The sequence below is a fragment of the Pseudophryne corroboree genome, chromosome 1, assembly GCF_028390025.1.
Source record: "Pseudophryne corroboree isolate aPseCor3 chromosome 1, aPseCor3.hap2, whole genome shotgun sequence".
NCBI classification, from domain to species: Eukaryota; Metazoa; Chordata; class Amphibia; order Anura; family Myobatrachidae; genus Pseudophryne; species Pseudophryne corroboree.
The window spans coordinates 530067545-530092896 of NC_086444.1; the positions used below are offsets into that span (position 1 = coordinate 530067545).

Consider the following 25352-nt stretch of genomic DNA (forward strand, 5'->3'; position numbering starts at 1 on the left):
GCTTTGATATAATCCCCATGGTCCTTACGGAGTCCCCAGCATCCTCTAGGACGTTAGAGAAAATAAGGTTTTACTTACCGGTAAATCTATTTCTCGTAGTCCGTAGAGGATGCTGGGCGCCCGTCCCAAGTGCGGACTTCTTCTGCAAGACTTGTATATAGTTATTGCTTACATAAGGGTTATGTTATAGTTGATCGGGTTTGAACTGAGGCTATGTTATTGTTCATACTGTTAACTGGGTAGTTTATCACTAGTTATACGGTGTGATTGGTGTGGCTGGTATGAATCTTGCCCTTAGATTTACAAAAATCCTTTCCTCGTACTGTTCATCTCCTCTGGGCACAGTTTCTCTAACTGAGGTCTGGAGGAGGGACATAGAGGGAGGAGCCAGTGCACACCAAGAATCCAAAGCTTTCTTAAAGTGCCCTATCTCCTGCGGAGCCCGTCTATTCCCCATGGTCCTTACGGAGTCCCCAGCATCCTCTACGGACTACGAGAAATAGATTTACCGGTAAGTAAAATCTTATTTTTTCACATCATCTTGTGAATAAGATGCATTTTAATGGAAAAAGACATATAAAAAGAAACTTGGTGCTACCAAGTCACCAGAAGGGCTTTTTAACATACAGGGACTCTACATATAGTGCAGCAACAATGATACCAATTCCTAGTTAATAGCTAGATTAAATCCTTTACAGTATGGCAGCCACTACTGTGTGTAGAAGACCAGGGCACTGTATGGCTTTAAATACTTTTAAATACTGTACTATAATTATGTGGACATGAGAGTAAATGTAAATAATTTCATACTAAAATGAGCTACAGCCTCTAACTCTGTAATGCATATTGGCCCTCATTCCGAGTTGATCGGTCGCAAGGCGAATTTAGCAGAGTTACACACGCTAAGCCGCCGCCTACTGGGAGTGAATCTTAGCTTCTTAAAATTGCGACCGATGTATTCGCAATATTGCGATTACTAACTACTTAGCAGTTTCTGAGTAGCTCCAGACTTACTCTGCCTGTGCGATCAGTTCAGTGCTTGTCGTTCCTGGTTGACGTCACAAACACACCCAGCGTTCGCCCAGGCACTCCCACCGTTTCTCCGGCCACTCCTGCGTTTTTCCCGGAAACGGTAGCGTTTTCAGCCACACGCCCCTGAAACGCCGTGTTTCCGCCCAGTAACACCCATTTCCTGTCAATCACATTACGATCGCCGGAGCGAAGAAAAAGCCGTGAGTAAAAATACTTTCTTCATAGTAAAGTTACTTGGCGCAGTCGCAGTGCGAACATTGCGCATGCGTACTAGGCGGATTTTCACTGCGATGCGATGAAAAATACCGAGCGAACAACTCGGAATGAGGGCCATTGAATGAACCACATAACAGATATTTGCCTCAATGATGTAAAATGTATGAAACATATAAAATGTGACTTGTTTGATACAGTACAATACTATAAATAATTTCCTAGGCACAATTAAGTATGAGACATGTCAGTACAGGTTTCCTTTCCCCCTACTACTTCCTCTCTGTATGAGTAGGATAAAGAGGCATGTGGATGAGTGATCTGCAGAAACTCAGTTCCATTGCTGGAATATTTGCAGCTGGAGAATTAATGTGTATACCTGACACTCCTTTTTTTTGCAATTTCATGAGTAAGTCTCTCTGGCACCAAGTGCTCTTTTCATAATGGTGCAATGAAATAAAAATCCATGCAGTATAAAAGCATGAGTTCACTTTCTTTGGGACATAGCCATTTTCTTAACAAATTGGGTTAATTTCAAGTACAATGAGACACAAGTACAGTACATACTGTAGAACAAATTGACAAATGTGTGTACTTTATGATAGATGGAGAACGCCTATATGTGACAGCTGTGTGTGAGAAGGATTAAGTACTAAGATCGTCACCTGCACCAGGTGTAGATACAACTTTAGGCTTGCTACGAGCACCATCTCCTTTTGTGGTATACGCTGTCACAGTGATTGCATAAGCTGTTTCAGGCAGCAGTCCAGTGATGATCATTTCCTAAAATGAAGTACAGAGAAAGTTAACAGTCTCATTAATCTGGTGTTACTTTCATTTGTTAATACATTCCTGGTCATTGTTTGCCCTTTCCTGATATCTAAATATTCCTGCATGACAAGCAAAAACAAAGCAACTACCTTAACTCGTATTAGTGTATATTTTGGGGGAGATTCAAATGTTTGAAAAGTCGGTTGGGTGTCTGTTTTTTCTGGTCTATTAGATAGGAAAAAACAGACTCCCAACTGACTTTTCAAACATTTGAATCTCCCCCTTTATGTCTTAGCACTTCTACAACATCAGGATTTTCTATAATGTTGAACATTCAAGTCCGTTTAAATCGAGTATATGAAACCTAGGACATGAAACAATCTATAGTGTGTGTATTTCATAATTTATTTTTTTATTAGGCGTTTTCAAAAGTCCACTTGGCTTTTAATTTATAAGAAACGGTGGACAATGGGGCTAATTCTGAGTTGGGAGTAAAGAAAAGCAAGTAACTATGCACCTCGGCAAAACCATGCTGCACTGCAGGTGGGGCAGATGTAACATGTCCAGAGTCAGATGTGGAAGGGGCAAGTACCAGTTCAAATCTAACTTGCAGTGTAAAAATAAAGCTGTCCTGCATTTTTGGACAACATGCAAAACAACCAATATTTACCCAGCAAAAAAGAAATAACATTTTGTGTACTGTATTACTGATTCCAATATGTAAGGTTCTGCACAGTCATAGAGAAGTGACTGTGCAATACCATACAACTAATATGCTAATGCAGCAGGAGGCATCTGTAGAAAAGTTCAGATCACCAGAGCGACCATTGGTGGCAATGGCCGCAACCCCCGACTATCTCCGTAAGCAAAATCTTACTCATACTGGACATTGGAACTCCTCTTCTGGGTCCAGGTAGACTGCGTCCGGCGACGGAACCCTGGGCTCAGCACACCCTTTGCCACACCCTAAATGCGACAGCATGTCAATAATGCTGTAGCTAAGGGGACTGCAAGCAATTACGCATGCATTCATCTGATTAGTACATAAACCAGTGGGTCCATGGTTCGGGCCATGACTGAGACCCATGGTTCATTCACATGCAAAGTTACCTACATTTTTTACTTTGCTCCCAAATCAGAATCAGCCTCAATGGGCCCGATCCAGTTAATCGCGATATGAAAAGCGCCGGGAAGGAGGACTTGGTGCTGTTCAATTGACTGCGCTGTTATGTCGGAGAATGCCAGTTCTCACACACCAGGTCTTCAGTCGCGAGTACGGGCATTCTCCGACTTAAGTGCCTGCCACTATGCTGTCTGCACTGTGCTAAAGGCAGAAAACAGCATTGCGGCACAAGTTTAGTTGGATTTCTGCTTGCACTTCAGGAGGGGTGCGAGAAGAAATTCTCTGGTCAGGGATAACAGCGCGCTCAATTGAACAACTCTGGGATTTCATTCCCAGCGCTCTTCATATCGCATTAAACTGAGTTGAACCCAGTGACTTCCAATTTAGGCAAATGGTAGCTGAACAGTTCTTGCTGAACAACAAAAGAGCTATAGTACTGTACTTCACTAATAGCTGGAAAGACACTTGTTTCCTAAGCTTTAAGTTTATATTTTATACTGTGCTATTGTGTTACTCTTACTCGTGATGTCAGTGTCATGTGATTTTATTTATACTCATATGATATGGGCACAAATAACTTCGTTTTTGCTTTTTAAATAAAACAGATTTGTACCAGTGATCACATTTATTATCTAATAAATAGATTTTGGGTCTCAGCTGGTGTGTGTGAGAGATATTTTTATCAAGCTGGGTACACACTAGACAATATGCTCCACAAGCGATATCATCAGTGTTTGACCTTTAACTCCTGGACAAATGAGACAGTGTATACACACTGAATGATATTGCTAATGATATGGTTCAGTGACGTCATCCTGCCACATCCCCGAACATGCAGTTTCTGATGATATCGTCAGATTGACTTGCATGTTCGGACGATAGCTGATATCATTAATGACCCGCGGGAGTGCGCATTGTTAACGATATTGTGCGTACAGACTGAACGATTGTCGCAATGATGTGTTGTTATCTTCCACATTGTTCAAAAACTTGTCTAGTGTGTGTACCCAACTTTACTGTTCTTCCAGTGTTTCATTGCAAAAATGTTGCTATTGCTTCATAACAGATGCAAATATTTGGTGTGACAAACCGCAGCAAGTAAAGTCATGCATCAGACGGGATGCCAAAATAAAACAAAATGAAGCTTTAGAATTGTGCATTTTAAAATACTATAATCATTTAATATTGTCGCAAATTATCTGCTAAAGTTTGACTTCTAAAAGCCAGGCCAATCCGTATTCTAAATATCAGAGTTGCAGCACAACCAAAGCAACATTAGTAGCAGCCATTCAATCAGCAGCCATTCTATAATATCATGTACCGTATGCTAGATTGCAGTTGAACATTTTTTTCGTAACTATTTTTACAATGGTAAACTTCATGCCAAATGGAAAAAGTCAAACACAAAACCAATGTGGAATGTTAGTGCATGCATTTGTGCAAATAAAACACACGGCACGCTAAGAACACTTTAAAACCAGCAAGTCCACATTACTCACATGTTCAGCAGTATCATCATATTCCCACTGTTTAAGAGTAAAGAAGTTGGAAAAGAAAGATAAAAAAATGTATGAAGAACCATTTGTGCATTTAGGGGTTTTATAACCCCTTTAAGTTCCCATCCTAGCAATAAGGGGGTTAAATAATTGACCCCCATATAAATTATAAAAGAGATGTTAAAACCACATTACCAGCTAAAATGGTGAATATTTTGTTAACCCCTTTAAAATTCCTTCTGGGGTTTATTCAAGAGAACCAATAAGAAACTGCAATGTACAGTTATGTGATACGACTTCTCATTGGTCCTCCTGCTCACACAGTCTACAAAATGTATCATGGCACTGGTGTTGAGCCTTGGCTGTGAGCAGTGTTGGACTGGGCATGAAAGACCAACCAGGGGAATGCAATGGTGGGGGCCCATAGGCATGACTAACCATTTGAGAGTGTATGGTCTGGACCCCCCTTTAGAAATATATGTAGAGAATATTAGTGTACTTTCTATAGAAGCGAACCAAACACCCAAACAGAGGTACTGCTCCGCCAAGTATCTGACCCTCTAAATAACAATGTATATTTTGAATGGACAGTCTGACCCCTAGAGGAAGAGATGGGCCCTCGGGTAGTGGGACCCACAAATAATTTTAACTGTACCCCTGCTAGTCTGACCCTGGGTATGAAACTAACCACAGAGCTTGGGGAAACATGGCTTCACAGAACAGACCCCTAGGGTATAACAGCTCTGCTGCAAAATCTATGGTAATGTAGCTTTAACACACTTATTACATTCTCATAGGATTATTTTATAAAGCAACATGTTAGATTGTTTGAATGCAATTATTATTCTATTTGGCTATTTTTTAAACATTTGATTGCCAAAACCAGCTCTGACTGATCATTGTGTCCTCAAACTTGCAATATTATTATTATAAATATTACTGTTGTTGATTTGTAAGGTGGTTCAGTGCACTGCAGCAAGTGGAGAAAACAGAACATAAAGCAGGAGCATAAAAAAGGGCAGAAAGGAATATGCTCATAAGAGAGCTGAGAATGTGGGGGAAGGAATTCTGAGCTAAGATGATGTAATGAGGGTATACCAATGTGAATGCTATAGGTTGGAGTATGGTAGGCTCTAATAAAGAGGTGTGCCTAGGCAACGGAGAATGATCAAGTGGATAGTGGTACCAGAGAAGACTTAAAAGCTGGACCGAGAGATGGTTATCAGGGAGGATATAAAGTGCAGGTCAGATGCACATCTAAGGAGGCATGAGGGAGATTTTGGATGAGGTTTGCAATGTGTGAAGGGTTTTTGAGCAATTTATAACTGAGGATTTGTAATCTGAACTGGATTCTGGAAGCTGTGGGGATCCATACAGGGCTTTGCAGAGTGGCATGGTGAATGTGGAGCAGCGAGTGAAGAAGATCACTCTTGTCACAGCATTTAGGATGAATTAATGCAGGACAGATGGCTGGAGCGGATGCCAGATAGAAGGAGGTTGCAGTAGTCAAACAGACTGTTTAAAACAATTGCAAGTGACATTTATTAGCAATTATAACTGCATGAACCTGTAATTTGTGTTTTGAAAATATATGTAGAAATGTGTGTTACAACTAATTATATTAAAAAGAGGTGGCTGCTTGTAAAAGAGTATTCAAGAGAACTAAAGGTCTGTACACACGGTGAGATCCTTGCTATGCCCGATTTTGACTATGCGATTTCCCTTGAACTGCCCCAGAGCCCAGAAGCACAGATAGTACAGATAGTACAGATTTTTACTATCTGTGCTTGAGATTTTGTCTATGTACGATTTTGACTAAGTGCCAATTTTGACTATACTTTGTACTAGATCAGTGATGGCTAACCTAGACACGCCAGCTGTTGTTGAACTACATATCCCAGAATGCCCTGCTACAGTTTTGTTATTTGGCCATACTAAAACTGATGCAGGGCATGCTGGGATGTGTAGTTCAACAACAGCTGGAGTGTCAAGGTTAGCCATCACTGTACTAGATAGTACACTAGATAGTCAAGATTGACTTGCCTGCACAGCCTATCTTGCCTTGTGATACGACCCCATGGAAGTGTGCATTGGGATCGAATCGGTATAGCAAGCTGCCTAACACCTTGAGATGTGCACTAAGTTTCCTTAAGATTTTGACTATATAGTCAAAATCTTACAGATTTATCTCACCGTCTGTACACATCTCACGACTAGAAGATGACAACTTTGTAAGACCATAAGGGGGGAATTCAAATGTTTGAAAAGTCGTTTGGTGTTTTTTCCCATTTAATAGACAGGAAAAAATAGACACCTAACCGACTTTTCAAACATTTGAATTCCCCCCTAAGATTTCATTTATAACTACTGTACACTGTAATAACTGTTTCTGTGACAACAGATCGTACCACATAATTAACTTGAAAACTATCATCCTGCACATAGAGCGCTCCTCTTACCTACATGCAGTGAAAGTAGTCATTTTTTGGGGTGAACCAATTTGCATGGGAATGCACAAGTGGATAGTATTTTAGTCCACAAATTTGTTCCTGAACTTTGTATAAACTTTATGTGCCCTTCAAACAATACTCTTGGTTGATATGGCCTAAATGTCATTATTACAGCTTGAACACAATTTAAAAATGTACAATGTTTTATAAATTGTGACACGTGACACATAAATTGTGACACGTTTCAATAAAAACAAAATATTGGATGGAATAATAAATATTACACTTCGCTGATGTATAGATATGAGCATCAATTGCTAGGAGGCAAAGTCAAATTTTAAATATTTTCAAATACTGAAAATGAAAAATGAATTTAATTTTCTTTATTTGTGTTTTTCGTTTTTTAACTAAAACAAAAACACTCCCCTCAGCTAGCATAACCACTGAAAATCCCCCAGTTTCCACCGTAGTTACCGAAGTCTTGACCAACTGACAATCAGCTCTCCAAGTATTGACACATTGGGGGTCATTCCGAGTTGATCGTAGCCGTGCTAAATTTAGCACAGCTACGATCAGGCATTCAGACATGCGGGGGGACACCCAGGACAGGGCTAGTCTGCCCCGCATGTCAGTGTAGCCCCCCTCCCCCGCAGAAATGCAAAAGCATCGCACAGCGGCGATGCTATTGCAGAGTAGTTATAAAAAAAGAGTTAATTTTTGTGCAGTGATATTATTAAAGAAAGCATGGTGGAGAGGGAATAGTTTGTTTGTGGAAGGGTACATATACAATTCTCTTGATCCCATACTTTTAATATGACCTACATTGCACTTTCCTATTGCACTTTGGTGGAATAGACCATTGTTTCATTTTGCGCAATATGAAAAAAAAAATTGCTTCAGATACACAAATCTCTGAACATGATTAATTGATACAATAAATGAAGCTAAACTAAGCAGCATTTTAGGTTTAATTTAATAAATTAATTCTTCAGATTTCTCCACCTCACTGCAAACGGGATGCAGTTACATTACCGGCTGTCTGAAACCTGGCAGTCAGGAGACCGACGCCAGTATCCCGACAGCCGTCAAAATCGTGTCGGACGGAATCTCGAGCAAAGCCACTAGTTACCACTAGGGTGGTGGTCAACGGCAGAACCTGAGAGGGAATATAACTCACCGCCATGCCCGAAGCGTGGTGAGCACTGTGAGGCTGCAAGGGGACTCACTGTGTTCGCTGCCTGAATTCTGGCTTTCGGATTCCGGCATCGGTCTCCTGACCACCGGTATCCTGACTGCCGAAATGACATACCGGACGCCTGCAAACTTAGGTACACTTCAGGTTTGTAGTAAAAATGGGGCCACTAGTGCACAACTAATTGTAATGCAATGTGCTTCATAAATGAGGCTCAATTACATCACTTGGGTGCACAGCTAAACACCTCATGTTCTGTAATGGTATGGAATATGTACATACATATATCTTTTACATAAGAATACCTTAGGCTTAGTTGTCCATTACTGAGTGTTTTCACTACACTTCATGTGTCATGCTACTGTATATCTGATTATTTTGAAAACAATCTCCCACCCCCTCTGTAGTACATTTCCATGCATTCCACTCCCTAGTAATTCAATTTTCACTCTCCTAAACGAAGCAGTGAAAATAGTGGAGAAGTGAGCCATAAGTTGCCCATGGCAACCAACCAGCTGCTACGTATAATTTTATACTAAGCACTTGATAACTGTTACTTAAAAGCTAATTGGTTGCCATGGGCAACTTCTCCACTGGTCCACTTCTCCACTCTTTTCACTTCTTTATGAATAGCCCCCTAATTTCCTTCAAGATGCTTCTCAAATATGTTATCCTTCTAGATGCTGCTAACCTGTCCTGGGAAGTCTCTGCATGTATCTTTCTGTTATTCTCCATGACTAAGTGGGACTCTGGTAATTGTATACTGAAGAGTTCTGTATGGGGTGCCTAGAGGGGTGTGAGTCCCTAGAGCAACAGTAATCTGCATATTCTCTGTTCTTATTGGTCTGCAGAATCATTCCGCCACCACCATGTTTTGAAGAAAATAAGATTTTACTTACCGATAAATCTATTTCTCGTAGTCCGTAGTGGATGCTGGGACTCCGTAAGGACCATGGGGAACAGCGGCTCCGCAGGAGACAGGGCACAAAATAAAAGCTTAAGGATCAGGTGGTGTGCACTGGCTCCTCCCCCTATGACCCTCCTCCAAGCCTCAGTTAGGATACTGTGCCCGGACGAGCGTACATAATAAGGAAGGATATTGAATCCCGGGTAAGACTCATACCAGCCACACCAATCACACCGTACAACTTGTGATCTGAACCCAGTTAACAGTATGATAAACGCAAAGGAGCCTCTGAAAAGATGGCTCACAACAATAATAACCCGAATTTTTGTAACAATAACTATATACAAGTATTGCAGACAATCCGCACTTGGGATGGGCGCCCAGCATCCACTACGGACTACGAGAAATAGATTTATCGGTAAGTAAAATCTTATTTTCTCTGACGTCCTAGTGGATGCTGGGACTCCGTAAGGACCATGGGGATTATACCAAAGCTCCCAAACGGGCGGGAGAGTGCGGATGACTCTGCAGCACCGAATGAGAGAACTCCAGGTCCTCCTCAGCCAGGGTATCAAATTTGTAGAATTTAGCAAACGTGTTTGCCCCTGACCAAGTAGCTGCTCGGCAAAGTTGTAAAGCCGAGACCCCTCGGGCAGCCGCCCAAGATGAGCCCACTTTCCTTGTGGAATGGGCTTTTACTGATTTTGGCTGTGGCAATCCTGCCACAGAATGTGCAAGCTGAATTGTACTACAAATCCAACGAGCAATCGTCTGCTTAGAAGCAGGAGCACCCAGCTTGTTGGGTGCATACAGGATAAACAGCGAGTCAGATTTTCTGACTCCAGCCGTCCTGGAAACATATATTTTCAAGGCCCTGACAACGTCAAGCAACTTAGAGTCCTCTAAGTCCCTGGTAGCCGCAGGTACCACAATAGGTTGGTTCATGTGAAATGCAGAAACCACCTTAGGTAGAAATTGAGGACGAGTCCTCAATTCCGCCCTGTCAGAATGAAAAATTAAGTAAGGGCTTTTATATGATAAAGCCGCCAATTCTGACACACGCCTGGCTGAAGCCAAGGCTAACAGCATCGACACCTTCCATGTGAGATATTTTAAGTCCACAGTGGAAAGTGGTTCAAACCAATGTGACTTTAGAAAACTCAACACCACATTGAGATCCCAAGGTGCCACTGGAGGCACAAAAGGAGGCTGTATGTGCAGCACCCCTTTTACAAATGTCTGAACTTCAGGTACTGAAGCCAGTTCTTTCTGGAAGAAAATCGACAGGGCCGAAATTTGAACCTTAATGGACCCTAATTTTAGGCCCATAGACAGTCCTGTTTGCAGGAAATGAAGGAAACGACCCAGTTGAAATTCCTCTGTAGGGGCCTTCTTGGCCTCACACCACTCCACATATTTACGCCAAATGCGGTGATAGTGTTTTGCGGTTACGTCCTTCCTGGCTTTGACCAGAGTAGGGATGACTTCTTCTGGAATGCCTTTTTCCCTCAGGATCCGGCGTTCAACCGCCATGCCGTCAAACGCAGCCGCGGTAAGTCTTGGAACAGACAAGGCCCCTGCAGTAGCAGGTCCTTTCTTAGAGGTAGAGGCCACGGTTCGTCCGTGAGCATCTCTTGAAGTTCCGGGTACCAAGTCCTTCTTGGCCAATCCGGAACCACGAGTATAGTTCTTACTCCTCTCCTTCTTATGATTCTCAGTACTTTTGGTATGAGAGGCAGAGGAGGGAACACATACACTGACTGGTACACCCACGGCGTTACCAGAGCGTCCACTGCTATTGCCTGAGGGTCCCTTGACCTGGCGCAATATCTGTCCAGTTTTTTGTTTAGACGTGACGCCATCATGTCCACCTTTGGTTTTTCCCAACGGTTTACAATCAGGTGGAAGACTTCTGGGTGAAGTCCCCATACTCCCGGGTGAAGGTCGTGTCTGCTGAGGAAGTCTGCTTCCCAGTTGTCCACTCCCGGAATGAACACTGCTGACAGTGCTATCACATGATTTTCCGCCCAGCGAAGAATCCTTGCAGCTTCTGCCATTGCCCTCCTGCTTCTCGTGCCGCCCTGTCTGTTTACGTGGGCGACTGACGTGATGTTGTCCGATTGGATCAACACCGCCTGACCCTGAAGCAGAGGTTTTGCTTGACTTAGGGCATTGTAAATGGCCCTTAGTTCCAGAATGTTTATATGAAGAGATGTTTCCATGCTTGACCACAAGCCCTGGAAATTCCTTCCCTGTGTGACTGCTCCCCAGCCTCTCAGGCTGGCATCCGTGGTTACCAGGATCCAATCCTGAATGCCAAATCTGCGGCCCTCTAGTAGATGAGCACTCTGCAGCCACCACAGGAGAGACACCCTTGTCCTTGGCGACAGGGTTATCCGCTGATGCATCTGTAGATGCGATCCGGACCATTTGTCCAGTAGATCCCACTGAAACGTTCTTGCATGGAATCTTCCGAATGGAATCGCTTCGTAAGAAGCCACCATTTTTCCCAGGACCCTCGTGCACTGATGCACTGAGACCTGGCCTGGTTTTAGGAGGTTCCTGACTAGCTCGGATAACTCCCTGGCCTTCTCCTCCGGGAGAAACACCTTCTTCTGGACTGTGTCCAGAATCATTCCTAGGAACAGAAGACGTGTCGTTGGAATCAGCTGCGATTTTGGAATATTTAGAATCCACCCGTGCTGACGTAACACTACCTGAGATAGTGCTACTCCGACTTCTAACTGTTCCCTGGATCTTGCCCTTATCAGGAGATCGTCCAAGTAAGGGATAATTAAAATGCCTTTTCTTCGTAGAAGAATCATCATTTCGGCCATTACCTTGGTAAAGACCCGAGGTGCCGTGGACAATCCAAACGGCAGCGTCTGAAACTGATAATGACAGTTTTGTACTACAAACCTGAGGTACCCTTGGTGAGAAGGGTATATTGGGACGTGGAGATAAGCATCTTTGATGTCCAGAGACACCATATAGTCCCCTTCTTCCAGGTTCGCTATCACTGCTCTGAGTGACTCCATCTTGAATTTGAACCTTTTTATGTAAGTGTTCAAGGATTTCAGATTTAAAATTGGTCTCACCGAGCCGTCCGGCTTCGGTACCACAAACAGCGTGGAATAATACCCCTTTCCTTGTTGCAGGAGGGGTACCTTGATTATCACCTGCTGGGAATACAGCTTGTGAATGGCTTCCAAAACTGCCTCCCTGTCGGAGGGAGACTTTGGTAAAGCAGACTTCAGGAACCGACGAGGGGGAAACGCCTCGAATTCCAGTTTGTACCCCTGCGATACTACCTGTAGAATCCAGGGATCCACTTGCGAGTGAGCCCACTGCGCGTTGAAATTCTTGAGACGGGCCCCCACCATATCTGAGTCTGCTTGTAAAGCCCCAGCGTCATGCTGAAGACTTGGCAGAAGCAGGGGAGGGCTTCTGCTCCTGGGAAGCGGCTGCATGGTGCAGTCTTTTTCCTCTTCCTCTGCCCCGGGGCAGAAAGGAGTGGCCTTTTGCTCGCTTGTACTTATGGGAATGAAAGGACTGAGTTTGAAAAGACGGTGTCTTTTTCTGCTGATGTGAAGTGACCTGGGGTAAAAAGGTGGATTTTCCAGCCGTTGCCGTGGCTACCAGGTCCGATAGACCAGCCCCAAATAACTCCTCCCCTTTATACGGCAATACTTCCATGTGCCGTTTGGAATCCGCATCCCCTGACCACTGTCGCGTCCATAACGCTCTTCTGGCAGAGATGGACATAGCACTTACTCTTGATGCCAGGGTGCAAATATCCCTCTGTGCATCACGCATATATAGTAATGCATCCTTTAAATGTTCTATAGTTAACAAAATATTGTCCCTATCCAGGGTATCAATATTCTCAGTCAGGGAATCCGACCATGCGACTCCAGCACTGCACATCCAGGCTGAGGCGATTGCTGGTCGCAGTATAACACCAGTATGTGTGTATATACTTTTTAGGATATTTTCCAGCCTTCTATCAGCTGGTTCTTTGAGGGTGGCCGTATCAGGAGACGGTAACGCTACTTGTTTAGATAAACGCGTGAGCGCCTTATCTACCCTAGGAGGTGTTTCCCAACGCGCCCTAACCTCTGGCGGGAAGGGATATAATGCTAATAATTTTTTAGAAATTAGCTGTTTTTTATCGGGGGAAACCCACGCTTTATCACACACCTCATTTATTTCGTCTGACTCAGGAAAAACTATTGGTAGTTTTTTCACACCCCACATAATACCCTTCTTTGTGGTACTTGTAGTGTCAGAAAGGTTCAATGCCTCTTTCATTGCCGTGATCATGTAACGTGTGGCCCTACTGGACATTACATTTGTCTCGTCACCGTCGACACTAGACTCAGTATCTGTGTCAGGGTCTGTGTCGACCCACTGAGGTAACGGGCGTTTTAGCGCCCCTGACGGTGTCTGAGACGCCTGGACAGGCACTAATTGATTTGCCGGCTGTCTCATGTCGTCAACAGTTTTTTGCAAATTGCTGACATTATCACTTAATTGTTTAAATACAATCATCCAGTCAGGTGTCGACTCCCTAGGGGGTGACATCACCAACACAGGCAACTGCTCCGCCTCCACATCATTTTCCTCCTCATACATGTCGACACACGCGTACCGACACACAGCACACACACCGGGAATGCTCTGATAGAGGACAGGACCCCACTTAGCCCTTTGGAGAGACAGAGGGAGAGTCTGCCAGCACACACCCAGCGCTATATATATATATACAGGGATAACCTTATATAAGTGTTATTCCCTTATAGCTGCTGTTATTATCGTTATTTGCTGCCAAAAATGCCCCCCCTTCTCTTTTTTACCCTGATTCTGAAGCAGGACTGCAGGGGAGAGTCAGGGAGCCGTCCTTCCAGCGGAGCTGTGAGGGAAAATGGCGCTTGTGTGCTGAGGAGATAGGCTCCGCCCCTTCACGACGTCCTTATCTCCCGCTTTTTTGTGTAAAAATGGCAGGGGTTAAAATACATCCATATAGCCCAGGAGCTATATGTGATGTATTCTTTTTGCCACCTAAGGTATATACTGTTATATTGCGTCTCAGGGCGCTCCCCCCCAGCGCCCTGCACCCTCAGTGACCGGAGTGTGAAGTGTGCTGAGAGCAATGGCGCACAGCTGCGGTGCTGTGCGCTACCTTAGTCTGAAGACAGGATGTCTTCTGCCGCCGATTTCACCGGACCTCTTCGTCTCTTCTGGCTCTGTAAGGGGGACGGCGGCGCGGCTCCGGTGACCCATCCAGGCTGAACCTGTGATCGTCCCTCTGGAGCTAATGTCCAGTAGCCTAAGAAACCCGATCCACTCTGCACTCAGGTGAGTCCGTTTCTTCTCCCCTTAGTCCCACGATGCAGTGAGCCTGCTGCCAGCAGGACTCACTGAAAATAAAAAAACCTAAACTAAACTTTTATTCTAAGCAGCTCAGAAGAGCCACCTAGATTGCACCCTTCTCGGCCGGGCACAAAAATCTAACTGAGGCTTGGAGGAGGGTCATAGGGGGAGGAGCCAGTGCACACCACCTGATCCTTAAGCTTTTATTTTGTGCCCTGTCTCCTGCGGAGCCGCTATTCCCCATGGTCCTTACGGAGTCCCAGCATCCACTAGGACGTCAGAGAAAACATTGTTACCACTTTATGTTAGAGGGCCAGTAAATTGTTGGAATCCTACTTTGATCCCACGAGGTTCCAGTACAAATTAAATTCTGGATGTTTAGTTTTGTGCAAAATAAAAAAATGATGTAGCGGTATCTCTGATCATACCCTGTACTACGATTATACAACGTGTGGCTATGTGAATTAGGGGGGTAGTTATCAAAGCTTAGAGATAGATAACATTGTAAGAGATAATGTACCAACCAGCTCCTGTCATTATTCATTCACAGCCTGTAAAATGTAAGGTAGAAGCTGATTGGCTAGTACTTTATCTCTCATTATTTTATCTCCAAGCATTGATAAATACCGCTTAAACAGAATTATTATCAAAAAAGTTCTGGGAGCTGTGGAGCAACCACTAAATCTATGAGGTAAATGCTACAAAAATAAACATATCCAAAAAGATTTGGTGATAAATTAGAGGCATTATCTAGGACATTATTGAAAGATATGTTTTAGGTGTTACAAGTGTGCGCAAAACAAGCAAAATCATGCAGCAGGAATACACATAAAAATAGAGTGTTCATCCAACACTCCAAACAACTAGGTAATATTCTGGAAGATTTATTACGTGCTTAATCCTGCGCTATTCTGCTCAAACCATGAACAAACATATACCAAAGGGCTGTGCACAAGAAAAAACATGCAGAATTGGTGTACACATGCAAAGCACCACCTCCAAATGAAAATAATATACTGAGCTTTTATAAATGATGAATGAGTCACAGGTTTCTGTGAGTAGCTTCTCAGTACATGTCGAGTGTAGTACCATTCAGGAATTTCTGAAATAAAGATAACGGTGCTTCCCTCATAGGTTGTTAACCATTACAGGGGGGATCAGCACAGAGAGTAAATGATAGTGCAGTATTTTGTATAAAATGGAGAAAGTTTTAATACAAATTGCACTTACAACAAATAAGAATAAAAATCACATATAAAACATCCTTTCGTGGTGACACTGGAACACTACAAGCATATCACCCAAATCCTGCTGATGTATTTCAGGAAGGGATTGGCAGCCACAGTTCCGGAATCTGCAGAGGCTTCTCCAGAGTGACAATGCAGGGTGAATAAGTGTCCGACCGGCAGGAGTTTGTAGACCACACTTAACGCGTTTCGGACCTCGCTGGGTCCTTCGTCAGAAGGACCCAGCGAGGTCCGAAACGCGTTAAGTGTGGTCTACAAACTCCTGCCGGTCGGACACTTATTCACCCTGCATTGTCACTCTGGAGAAGCCTCTGCAGATTCCGGAACTGTGGCTGCCAATCCCTTCCTGAAATACATCAACAGGATTTGGGTGATATGCTTGTAGTGTTCCAGTGTCACCACGAAAGGATGTTTTATATGTGATTTTTATTCTTATTTGTTGTAAGTGCAATTTGTATTAAAACTTTCTCCATTTTATACAAAATACTGGACTATCATTTACTCTCTGTGCTGATCCCCCCTGTAATGGTTAACAACCTATGAGGGAAGCACCGTTATCTTTATTTCAGAAATTCCTGAAAGGTACTACACTCGACATGTACTGAGAAGCTACTCACAGAAACCTGTGACTCATTCATCATTTATAAAAGCTCAGTATATTATTTTCATTTGGAGGTGGTGCTTTGCATGTGTACACCAATTCTGCATGTTTTTTCTTGTGCACAGCCCTTTGGTATATGTTTGTTCATGGTTTGAGCAGAATAGCGCAGGATTAAGCACGTAAATTATCTAGGACATTGTTTAACAGAATATACACCTCAATTTTATGGACAGTTCTATACTTTCTGTTCATCTAATTTTATATATACAGTATCCTTCTTTGACATTTACTTAAGATCAGAATATAAGATGTTCTTCACAAGCATTAACATTTCCGTGATATCTTGTTAGGTTTTCTATGTAAAGACTGGATGAAATCAAAATATATATATTCAATTCATAAAAATATATAGTAATATATTTCCTATGCGATATGTTCGCAAAATAATACAAGTAAACGTTAGTTTATTTCTAAGGTATGATTTATAGTTTGACAAAGCTTTATAATATATTTCTTTGCTTCTTTGATTTTCATCTCAAGTGCATGACCCTTTTTTAATTAAATATCCAAATAATTACTGAGAAATGTGCTTCAATATTTTATTGGCTGGTCTGCATTGGTTCATTAACTACATAGAAAATGTTTATATTTCTTCATCAAGAACATTACTTTTTTATGCCTTTCTGAATGATCGCTATAAAAAAACCTCAGCAATGTGAGGACACCTTATTTAAAAGTAGGAAGTATAATATCACTTTTTATCACTGGTGAAATAGACAGAAGCAGAAGTACTAGCACTATTCTGCAGTGATATAAAATTGCTAATCATTCTAGGTCTAGTCATTTGCAACAGTGACACCTGTAGGCGGTATAATGTGCTACAGCAATAGCATATTGAAAGGAATAATACCTTAACAATATACACTAGGCACACTTGAGTATCAGCATATTTTTTCATGGGACCAATAGACCTTAGGGTCAGTAACTAGGTGGATAGGGTTACACTTCTGTTTGTCCACATATTTTATGATTGGTTTTCTAATCTCAGCCAATTAGTGCAAACAATTTCTAACAATCATTGCATTTGTATGGTATAAAGCAATTCAAGCTTAAAGTTTTTGTCCAATAACTGACCAAATTCATAACACTGAAAACATGTATTTATAACAATAGCTGATCCAGACCAACATCTGATGTCAGTTGGGATATAGAGCAAATCCCTGGTGAGACGATGACAGTGCTGGAGGAAGAGAGATGCAGATGCACACTCCTAGTACTAAGAACACTGATAGTAAGAATAATTGAAATAAACCCTCACAATTAACATGGAGTATAATTGAAGTTCTTAACACACATTTGCGCAAATATGCGGACCCATGTACCGCGGCCAGGTGACTTCATCACAAGGGTCCCTAACATTCCTAGTACTATCACATTATATAAATTTATCCAGGTCTTACCTTTAAATAGTGCCTTATCAATGTGTTATCTGAAATGCAGGAACCTTGCTAATTAAAACACCTGAGTGTAAATGGGAGGAGTGCCAATACCAGAAGAAGGAAACCTTGCCTTCTAATATACAATGTTTACATAAATATAGAGGAAAAAGCATAGTATTAGAAGCCTCAGCATAATAGCACCTTTTTATATCTTTAGTAATAGGGTGTGCAGTTCAGGACCCCTCCCCTTTTTCCTCTATATTTGTGTATATATTGTACACTGGAAGGAAATACTTCCTTTCTCTGGTATTGGCACCCCTCCCATTTACTCCCAGATGTTTTAATTAGCTGGGTTCCTGCGTTACAGATCACACAATTATAAGGGCACTATTTAAAGGTAAGACCTGGATAAATTTGTATAATGTGATAGTATTAGGAATGTTAGGGACCCTTGTGATGAAGTCATCTGGTCGCAGTACATGGGCCCGCATATTTGTGCAAATGTGAGCTAAGAACTTCAATTATACTCCATGTTAATTGTGAGGGTTTATTTCAATTATTCCTACTATCAGTGTTCTTAGTACTAAGAGAGTGCATCTGCATCTCTCTTCCTCCAGCATAGTATTAAAAGCCTCAGCACGATAGCCCCTCTTAATATCTTTAGTAATAGGGTGTGCAGTCCAGGCCCCCCCTTTTTCTGAGATGATGACTGTACCTGACTGTGGTGATACATGGTGCCCTGTCACATATGCATGTTTATGACTAAACACATAAGTCTGCTGCACAGATTCGAGGACTCAGACACATGAGTGTGTCCAGTGGGACTGATTCGGAGAAGAATGCAATGGTGGTTTTATACACTGTGGAGCAATGTTTGCCACCGTGCAAGTGCGACGATGGTCTTGCGGTGGCGGTCGCAGTGAGGATTTTTTCACTCAATTACAGGAATGGACCATTTGTGTGAGGTAATGGGGGAGACGTGTGCGTGTTGCAACTGTTTCTGGGGCATACCTGAACCTGTGACTGTGATCCCGTATGCAGGAACAATGTCTCTGGTATCTTACTTTCTGCAGTTATGCTCAGCTACCATAAGGCTACACAGAAGATCTATTATCAACTGCTATGCATCCAATCTCTGAGTCTTCGTACACAAGCTGTGGATCTGAGATGCCTCCAGTGGTAATCTCAATACAAATTCTGGGGTCTGTGACATTTGCATATATTCACACAGCAGCTACATACTAAATCGCAGGTGGGGCGGCATTTATTTACATCTCTGAGTCAGGCCCAGTGTAACTGCAAGCTTGCATGGTAAAAAGTAACTGTGGCTGTGACACTCTGTTACCCAGCACTTCTACCTGTGGATGTATGTTTCTCCACTAGTTTCTTGTTATGGTATGAAGGTAATATTCAATCATACATTTAGTTCTAAGAACTCTGGGGTGAAAAGTCATATAAAGGTGAAAATCAGTGAGGTGCAGTGAGGTCGATGGTGGGAAGGCACTGGCAAGTATCAGAGCCAGACTTACACATATATGGTTTGGTGGTGATTTTTGACATAAAAATGATTACACTAATACAAAGATTATACAAATAATACAAAGATGTTATTTATAAATTACTAGCTGAATATCCGTGCTTTGCTACGGAAAGTATTTCCGTGCATGTAACTTTAATTTTGAAGGACTTCCTGGTAAACAACATTTTTAGTCTTTCCTTCAGGTTGGAGAATGGCCAGGCTGTCAGAGGAGCTGACTCTGGAACAGGTAACATACAACTGGCCATGGGAGAAGCAGTCACTCCTCAGATCCACATCAGCCACCTTCAAACTCTGCCACTGAGCTTTGTTTATGGTCATGGCGTAGCAGACCTTTACCGGGAACTGCAGCCGTTTGAACTGGAAACGGTAGTCTGATGGGATCAGTGGAATTCTCGGAATGAATACAGTTTTGGGTGGATGCTGAAGAAGCCTTTAACAATCCTCCAATTTACAACAAAACAAAAATAAACAGATTGTCGGTAAAAGAATCATTAAAAAATTATTGTTTTTAAACCTAGATTAATATGCTGCTAAAAATATAAACACCTACAGTACTTAGGCACTTAATTTGTTAACATTTCCATGCAAAAACCAAATCTAAATCTTATCTGGATCAAGAAATAATGAATAATTTACAACAAAACCCCCCAAAACAAAACACATTTCACCCCTTTTGACACTTTTGGGGGTGGACTTTTGAGAAATCCCTTCTTAGTAGGTACCTACATCACAAAACAAAGCTACTGCCCAAATTTCAAGTTCCTAGTCCTCATGGTTCTGGAGATGTTGTGATGAGTGAGTCAGTCAGTCAGTCAGTGGTATTTGGCTATTATATATGTAGATATATTTTGTATTATAGTAATTATCTTTATAGTCAAAACACTGGAGTGTACTGGAGTATGACAGGTGAGGCTTTGCAACCCCTGCCTACCCTGACACACGTCACCAGTGAAAACCATATTTAGTTGTATTGTATATGAAAATGTAACTAAGATTTTGTCATTACAGGAAGAGGAAGTATTGATCTTGGCTGCTGTCATGACACAAATGTACTAATTAGGCAAACTCATGTCGTTTTACTATTGTATATGTCTAAAATAAATTTACACAATGCATTGAAAGTCTAATACACATTGATACAATTTCATGTTTTAACAAAAGATGATCCCAAATCCAGAATATAAGAAATACCTATTCAAGTCAGTGGCAAAAAAAACAGCTGCATGAAACTGCGCAAAATGGTATTGTTATGTCGGCATAAATAACATGCCTACATAATGACATGTTTACACACCAGTACAGCAGGGATAATAAGGAACTGAAGTAAAAGCCTAATCTGAAATCTATGATATAAAGAGCTCAAACTGGTATAGAACAATTAAGTATTAAATGATTAAATACAAAGAACTGAGGAATAGAAAAAAATACACACTTAAATGTACGGTATAATCAGATGATGTCAGTCTGGGAGCTTTGTGACTCCCCGAAAAAAATAGGATTTTAATTACCTACCGGTAAATCCTTTTCTCGTAGTCCGTAGAGGATACTGGGGTCCACATTAGTACCATGGGGTATAGATGGGTCCACTAGGAGCCTTGAGCACTTTAAGAAATCAATAGTGTGCACTGGATCCTTCCTCTATGCCCCTCCTACCAGACTCAGTATAAAAACTGTGCCCAAAGAGACGGACATACCTTGAGAGAAGGATTTAGCGGAATAGTGGTGAGATGCGAACCAGCACATACCAAACAAGAGGAAAACCATGCTAATCAATCTTGAACAGGAACAGCAACAGCTGAACCAACAACAATACTTAACGAAGTAACAGTACAGGAAACACGAAGCACTGGGCGGGCGCCCAGTATCCTCTATGGACTACGAGAAAAGGATTTACCGGTACGTAATTAAAATCCTATTTTCTCTTACATCCTAGAGGATACTGGGGTCCACATTAGTACCATGGGGATGCAGCAAAGCTCCCAACCCGGGTGGGAGAGTGCTGAGGTTCCTGCAGAAGTGATTGACCAAACTGAAGGTCCTCAGAGGCCAAAGTATTGAACTTGTAGAACTTAGCAAATGTGTTCGAACCTGACCAAGTAGCTGCTTGGCAGAGCTGTAAAGCTGAGACACCCCGGGCAGCCGCCCAGGAGGAGCCCACCGACCTAGTAGAGTGGGCCTGTACTTTAGAGAACCGGCAATCCTGCCGTAGAATAAGCATGCTGGATAGTAAGCCTGATTCAGCGAGCAATAGACTGCTTTGAAGCAGGACACCCAATTTTCTTGGGATCATAGCGAACAAACTGAGAGTCAGATTTTCTGTGACGAGCTGTCCGCTTCACATAGGTCTTCAAAGCCCTCACAACACCCAAGGACTTTGAGGTAGCAGAGGTGACAGTAAGCAACGGAACCACAATAGGTTGGTTGATATGAAACACAGACACTACCTTAGGAATAAATTGATGAAAAATCAAATAGGGGCTCTTGTGAGACAGCGCCCCCAGCTCTGACACATGCCTTGCTGAAGCCAAGGCCAACAGTGTGACGGTCTTCCCCGTAAGAAACTTTACGTCCACCTCCTGTAAAGGTTCAAAACATTCTGACTGTAGGAACTGCAACACCATGTTGAGATCCCAAGGTGCCTTAGGAGGCACAAAGGGCGGTCGGATGTGCAGAACACCCTTTAAAAATGTTTGAACCTTGTTTCTGGAAGAAAATGGATAAAGCCGAAATCTGGACTTTTAAGGAGCCCAAACATAGGCCCACATCCACACCTGACTGTATAAAAAGGTGAAAACGTCCCAGTTAAAATTCCACTGCAGGAAAGTTCCTGTTTTCACACCAAGAGACATATTTTTTCCAAATACAGTGGTAACGTTTAGATCTTTTCTGGCCTGGATCAAGGTTGGAATAACCTTGTCCGGGATCCCTTTCTGGGCTAGAATTTGATGCCCAACCTCCATGGCGTCAAAAGTAGCCGTGGTAAGTCTTGATAGACGAATGGCCCCTGTTGTCGAAGATCTTCGCAAAGAGGCAGAGGCCACGGGTCCTCTAGGAGCATCTCCAGTAGATCCGTGTACCAGGCAATTCTTGGCCAGTCCGGAGCAAAGAGAATTGCTTGAACCTTTTCCCTTTTTATTCTTTTGAGAATTCTTGGGATCAATGGAAGTAATGGAACACGTACACCATCTGGTAGACCCATGGAGTCACCAGAGCATCCACCGCCACTGTGTGTGGGTCCATTGACCTGCAACAATACCGCATTAGCTTCTTGTTGAGACGAGAGGCCATCATGTCAATTTGTGGAATTTCCCAGTGACATGTCAAGGACTTGAACACCTGCGGGTGAAGGCCCCACTCTCCCGAGTGGAGGTTGTGTCTGCTGAGAAAGCTTGCTTCCCAGTTGTCTACTCCCGGAATGAAGATTGCCGACAGTGCCACCGTGTGTCTTTCTGCCCAGAGGAAAATCTTTGTTACCTCTGACACTGCTGCTCTGCTCTTCATTCCGCCCTGTCGGTTTATGTACGCTACTGCCGTCACATTGTCCGACTGAACTTGATCTTGAAGAAGATGTGACGCCTGTAGAAGGGCGTTGTATATGGCCCTTAGCGCCAGAATGTTGATTGGAAGAATGGTTTCCTGACATGACCATTTTCCTTGGAACTGTTCCCCTTGGGTGACTACTTCCCTAACCTCTGAGGCTTGCGCCTGCAGTTAGCAGAATCAAATTTTGAATCCCGAACCGTCGACCCTCAGTCAGGTGAGAAGTCTGAAGCCACCACAGAAGAGAAATCCTGGCTTTGGGCGACAGACTGATCCTCTGGTGCATGTGAAGATGTGATCCGGACCATTTGTCCAACAGATCCAGCTGGAAGGACCTTACATTAAACCTTCTGTACTGCAGAGCCTCGTAAGAGGCTACCATCTTCCCCAGAAGGTGAATGCATAGATGCACCGATATCCGGGTTGGTATTAGAACATCCCGCACCATCGTCTGGATTACCAATGCCTTTTCCAACGGAAGGAATACCTTCTGTTCCTCCGTATCCAGTATCATCCCCAGGAACGAAAGCCTCTGTGTTGGTTCCAGGTGGGATTTTAGTAGGTTCAGAATCCACCCGTGATCCTGGAGTAGTCGGGTTAAAAGGGCAATGTTGTCCAACAACCTCTCCCTAAACGGTGCTTTGATCAGCAGGTCGTCCAGGTACGGTATTAAGGCCCTCATTCCGAGTTGATCGTTAGCTGCATTGTTCGCTGCATAGCGATCAATTAAAAAACCAACAAAACTACGAATGCATATGTGCCGCAATGCACACACGTGGCGTATGGGTACAAAGAGCATTGTTGTTTTGCATGGCTTCTAGCGACGATTCCATTCGCACAGCCGATCGCAAGGAGATTGGCAGGAAGTGGGAGTTTATGCGTGTCAAATGACCGTTTTCTGGGAGTGTTTCGAAAAACACAGGTGTGTCCATGCGTTTGCAGGGTGGGTATCTGACATCAATTCCGGGACCTTCGTCACAGCAATCATCGCCCAGAATAAGTAACTACAGGGCTGGTCTTGTTTTGCACAAAATGTTTTTGTATCGCTCGGCTGCACAGGCATTCGCACTCTTGCAAAGCGAAAATACACTCCCCCATGGACGGCGACTATGCGTTTGCACGGCTGCTAAAAGTAGCTACGAGCTATCAACTTGGAATGAGGGCCATTGTTTAATCCTTGCTTGCGGAGTAGAAACATCATCTCTGCCATTACCTTGGTGAATAGCCTCGGTGACGTGGAGAGGCCAAATGGTAAGGCCTGGAACTGTTAGTGACAGTCCTGTAGTGCAAACCGTAGATAAGCCTGATGAGGCAGCCAAATTGGAATATGAAGGTACGCATCCTTGATGTCCAGAGACACCAGAAATTCCCCCTCCTCCAGACCTGAGATTACCGCTCTCAGAGACTCCATCCTGAACTCGAACACCCTTAAGTATGGGTTCAGTGATTTGAGGTTTAAAATGTGCCTTACCGAACCATCCGGTTTCGGAACCACAAACAGGTTGAAATAATAACATTTGTTTTGTATTGGAAGTGGAACTGGGGCAATGACCTGAGTTTGTACCAGTTTCTGAATTGCTGCCTGTAAAGTCATACTTGCTTCTGGAGAAGCTGGTAAGCCTGATTTGAAGAATCTGTGAGGTGGGAGTTCCTGAAACTCCAGTCTGTAATCCTGGGTGATAAGGTCTTTGACCCAGGGATCCTGGCATGATGTTGCCCAAATGTGACTGAAATAACGTAATCGGGCTCCCACCTGCCTGTCTTCCAGGCAGTGTGCTCCACCGTCATGCTGAAGGCTTTGAGGAAGCAGAACCGGAGGTCTGTTCCTTAGAACCTGCAGCTGCTGGTCTTCTGGGTTTACCTCTATTGCCTTTGAAGGCTGTAGAAGAACCTTTGGATTTACCTTTAAATTTTGCTGTCCGAAAGGACTGCAGAGTTGGAGCAGAATAGGTTTTTCTAGCTGGGGGTGCTGCGGAAGGAAGGTATGTAGACTTACCTGCCGTAGCCTTGGATATCCACGTATCCAGTTCATCTCCAAAAAGCGCCTCACCTGTGAATGGTAGGCCTTCCACGCCTTTCCTGGAATCTGCATCCGCAGTCCACTGGCGTAGCTACAAGCCTCTACGTGCTGACACTGCCATGGCAGTGGTGCATGCGTTGAGCAAACCAATTTCCTTTATGGCCTCCACCATAAAGTTAGCAGAGTCCTGAATATGCTGTAGGAGTAAAATTATGTCCCCCCTGGGTAAGGAATCTAACCCATCAATTAGATTACCTGACCATTTAGCAATGGCCCTAGTGATCCATGCACAAGCAATAATGGGTCTCTGGGCCACCCCAGCAGCAGTGTATAGGGATTTGAGAGTGGTCTCAATCTTGCTGTCAGCCGTGTTCTTTAAGGATGCTACCCCAGGAATAGGCAAGACTA

The 25352-nt window shown here is 43.2% G+C and overlaps 1 protein-coding gene across 38 annotated transcripts in view; it reads right to left on the bottom strand.

The window, feature by feature from the left end:
* The window catches only part of PTPRD (protein tyrosine phosphatase receptor type D), a 2362472-nt gene that overhangs the window by 167595 nt on the left and 2169525 nt on the right, over positions 1-25352 (bottom strand). For 19 of the 38 annotated variants that reach the window (XM_063914014.1, XM_063914011.1, XM_063914009.1 and 16 more), the window contains 2 exons: positions 4639-4665; positions 1911-2028 (listed from right to left, as the gene is read on the bottom strand). The exons of 10 other annotated variants lie outside the window; for them this stretch is intronic. In XM_063914014.1, the coding sequence (XP_063770084.1) occupies positions 1911-2028; positions 4639-4665 (145 nt within the window). The remainder of the gene's footprint in view (positions 1-1910; positions 2029-4638; positions 4666-25352) is intronic. 9 more of the 38 variants (XM_063914017.1, XM_063914015.1, XM_063914019.1 and 6 more) reach the window with 1 other exon arrangement.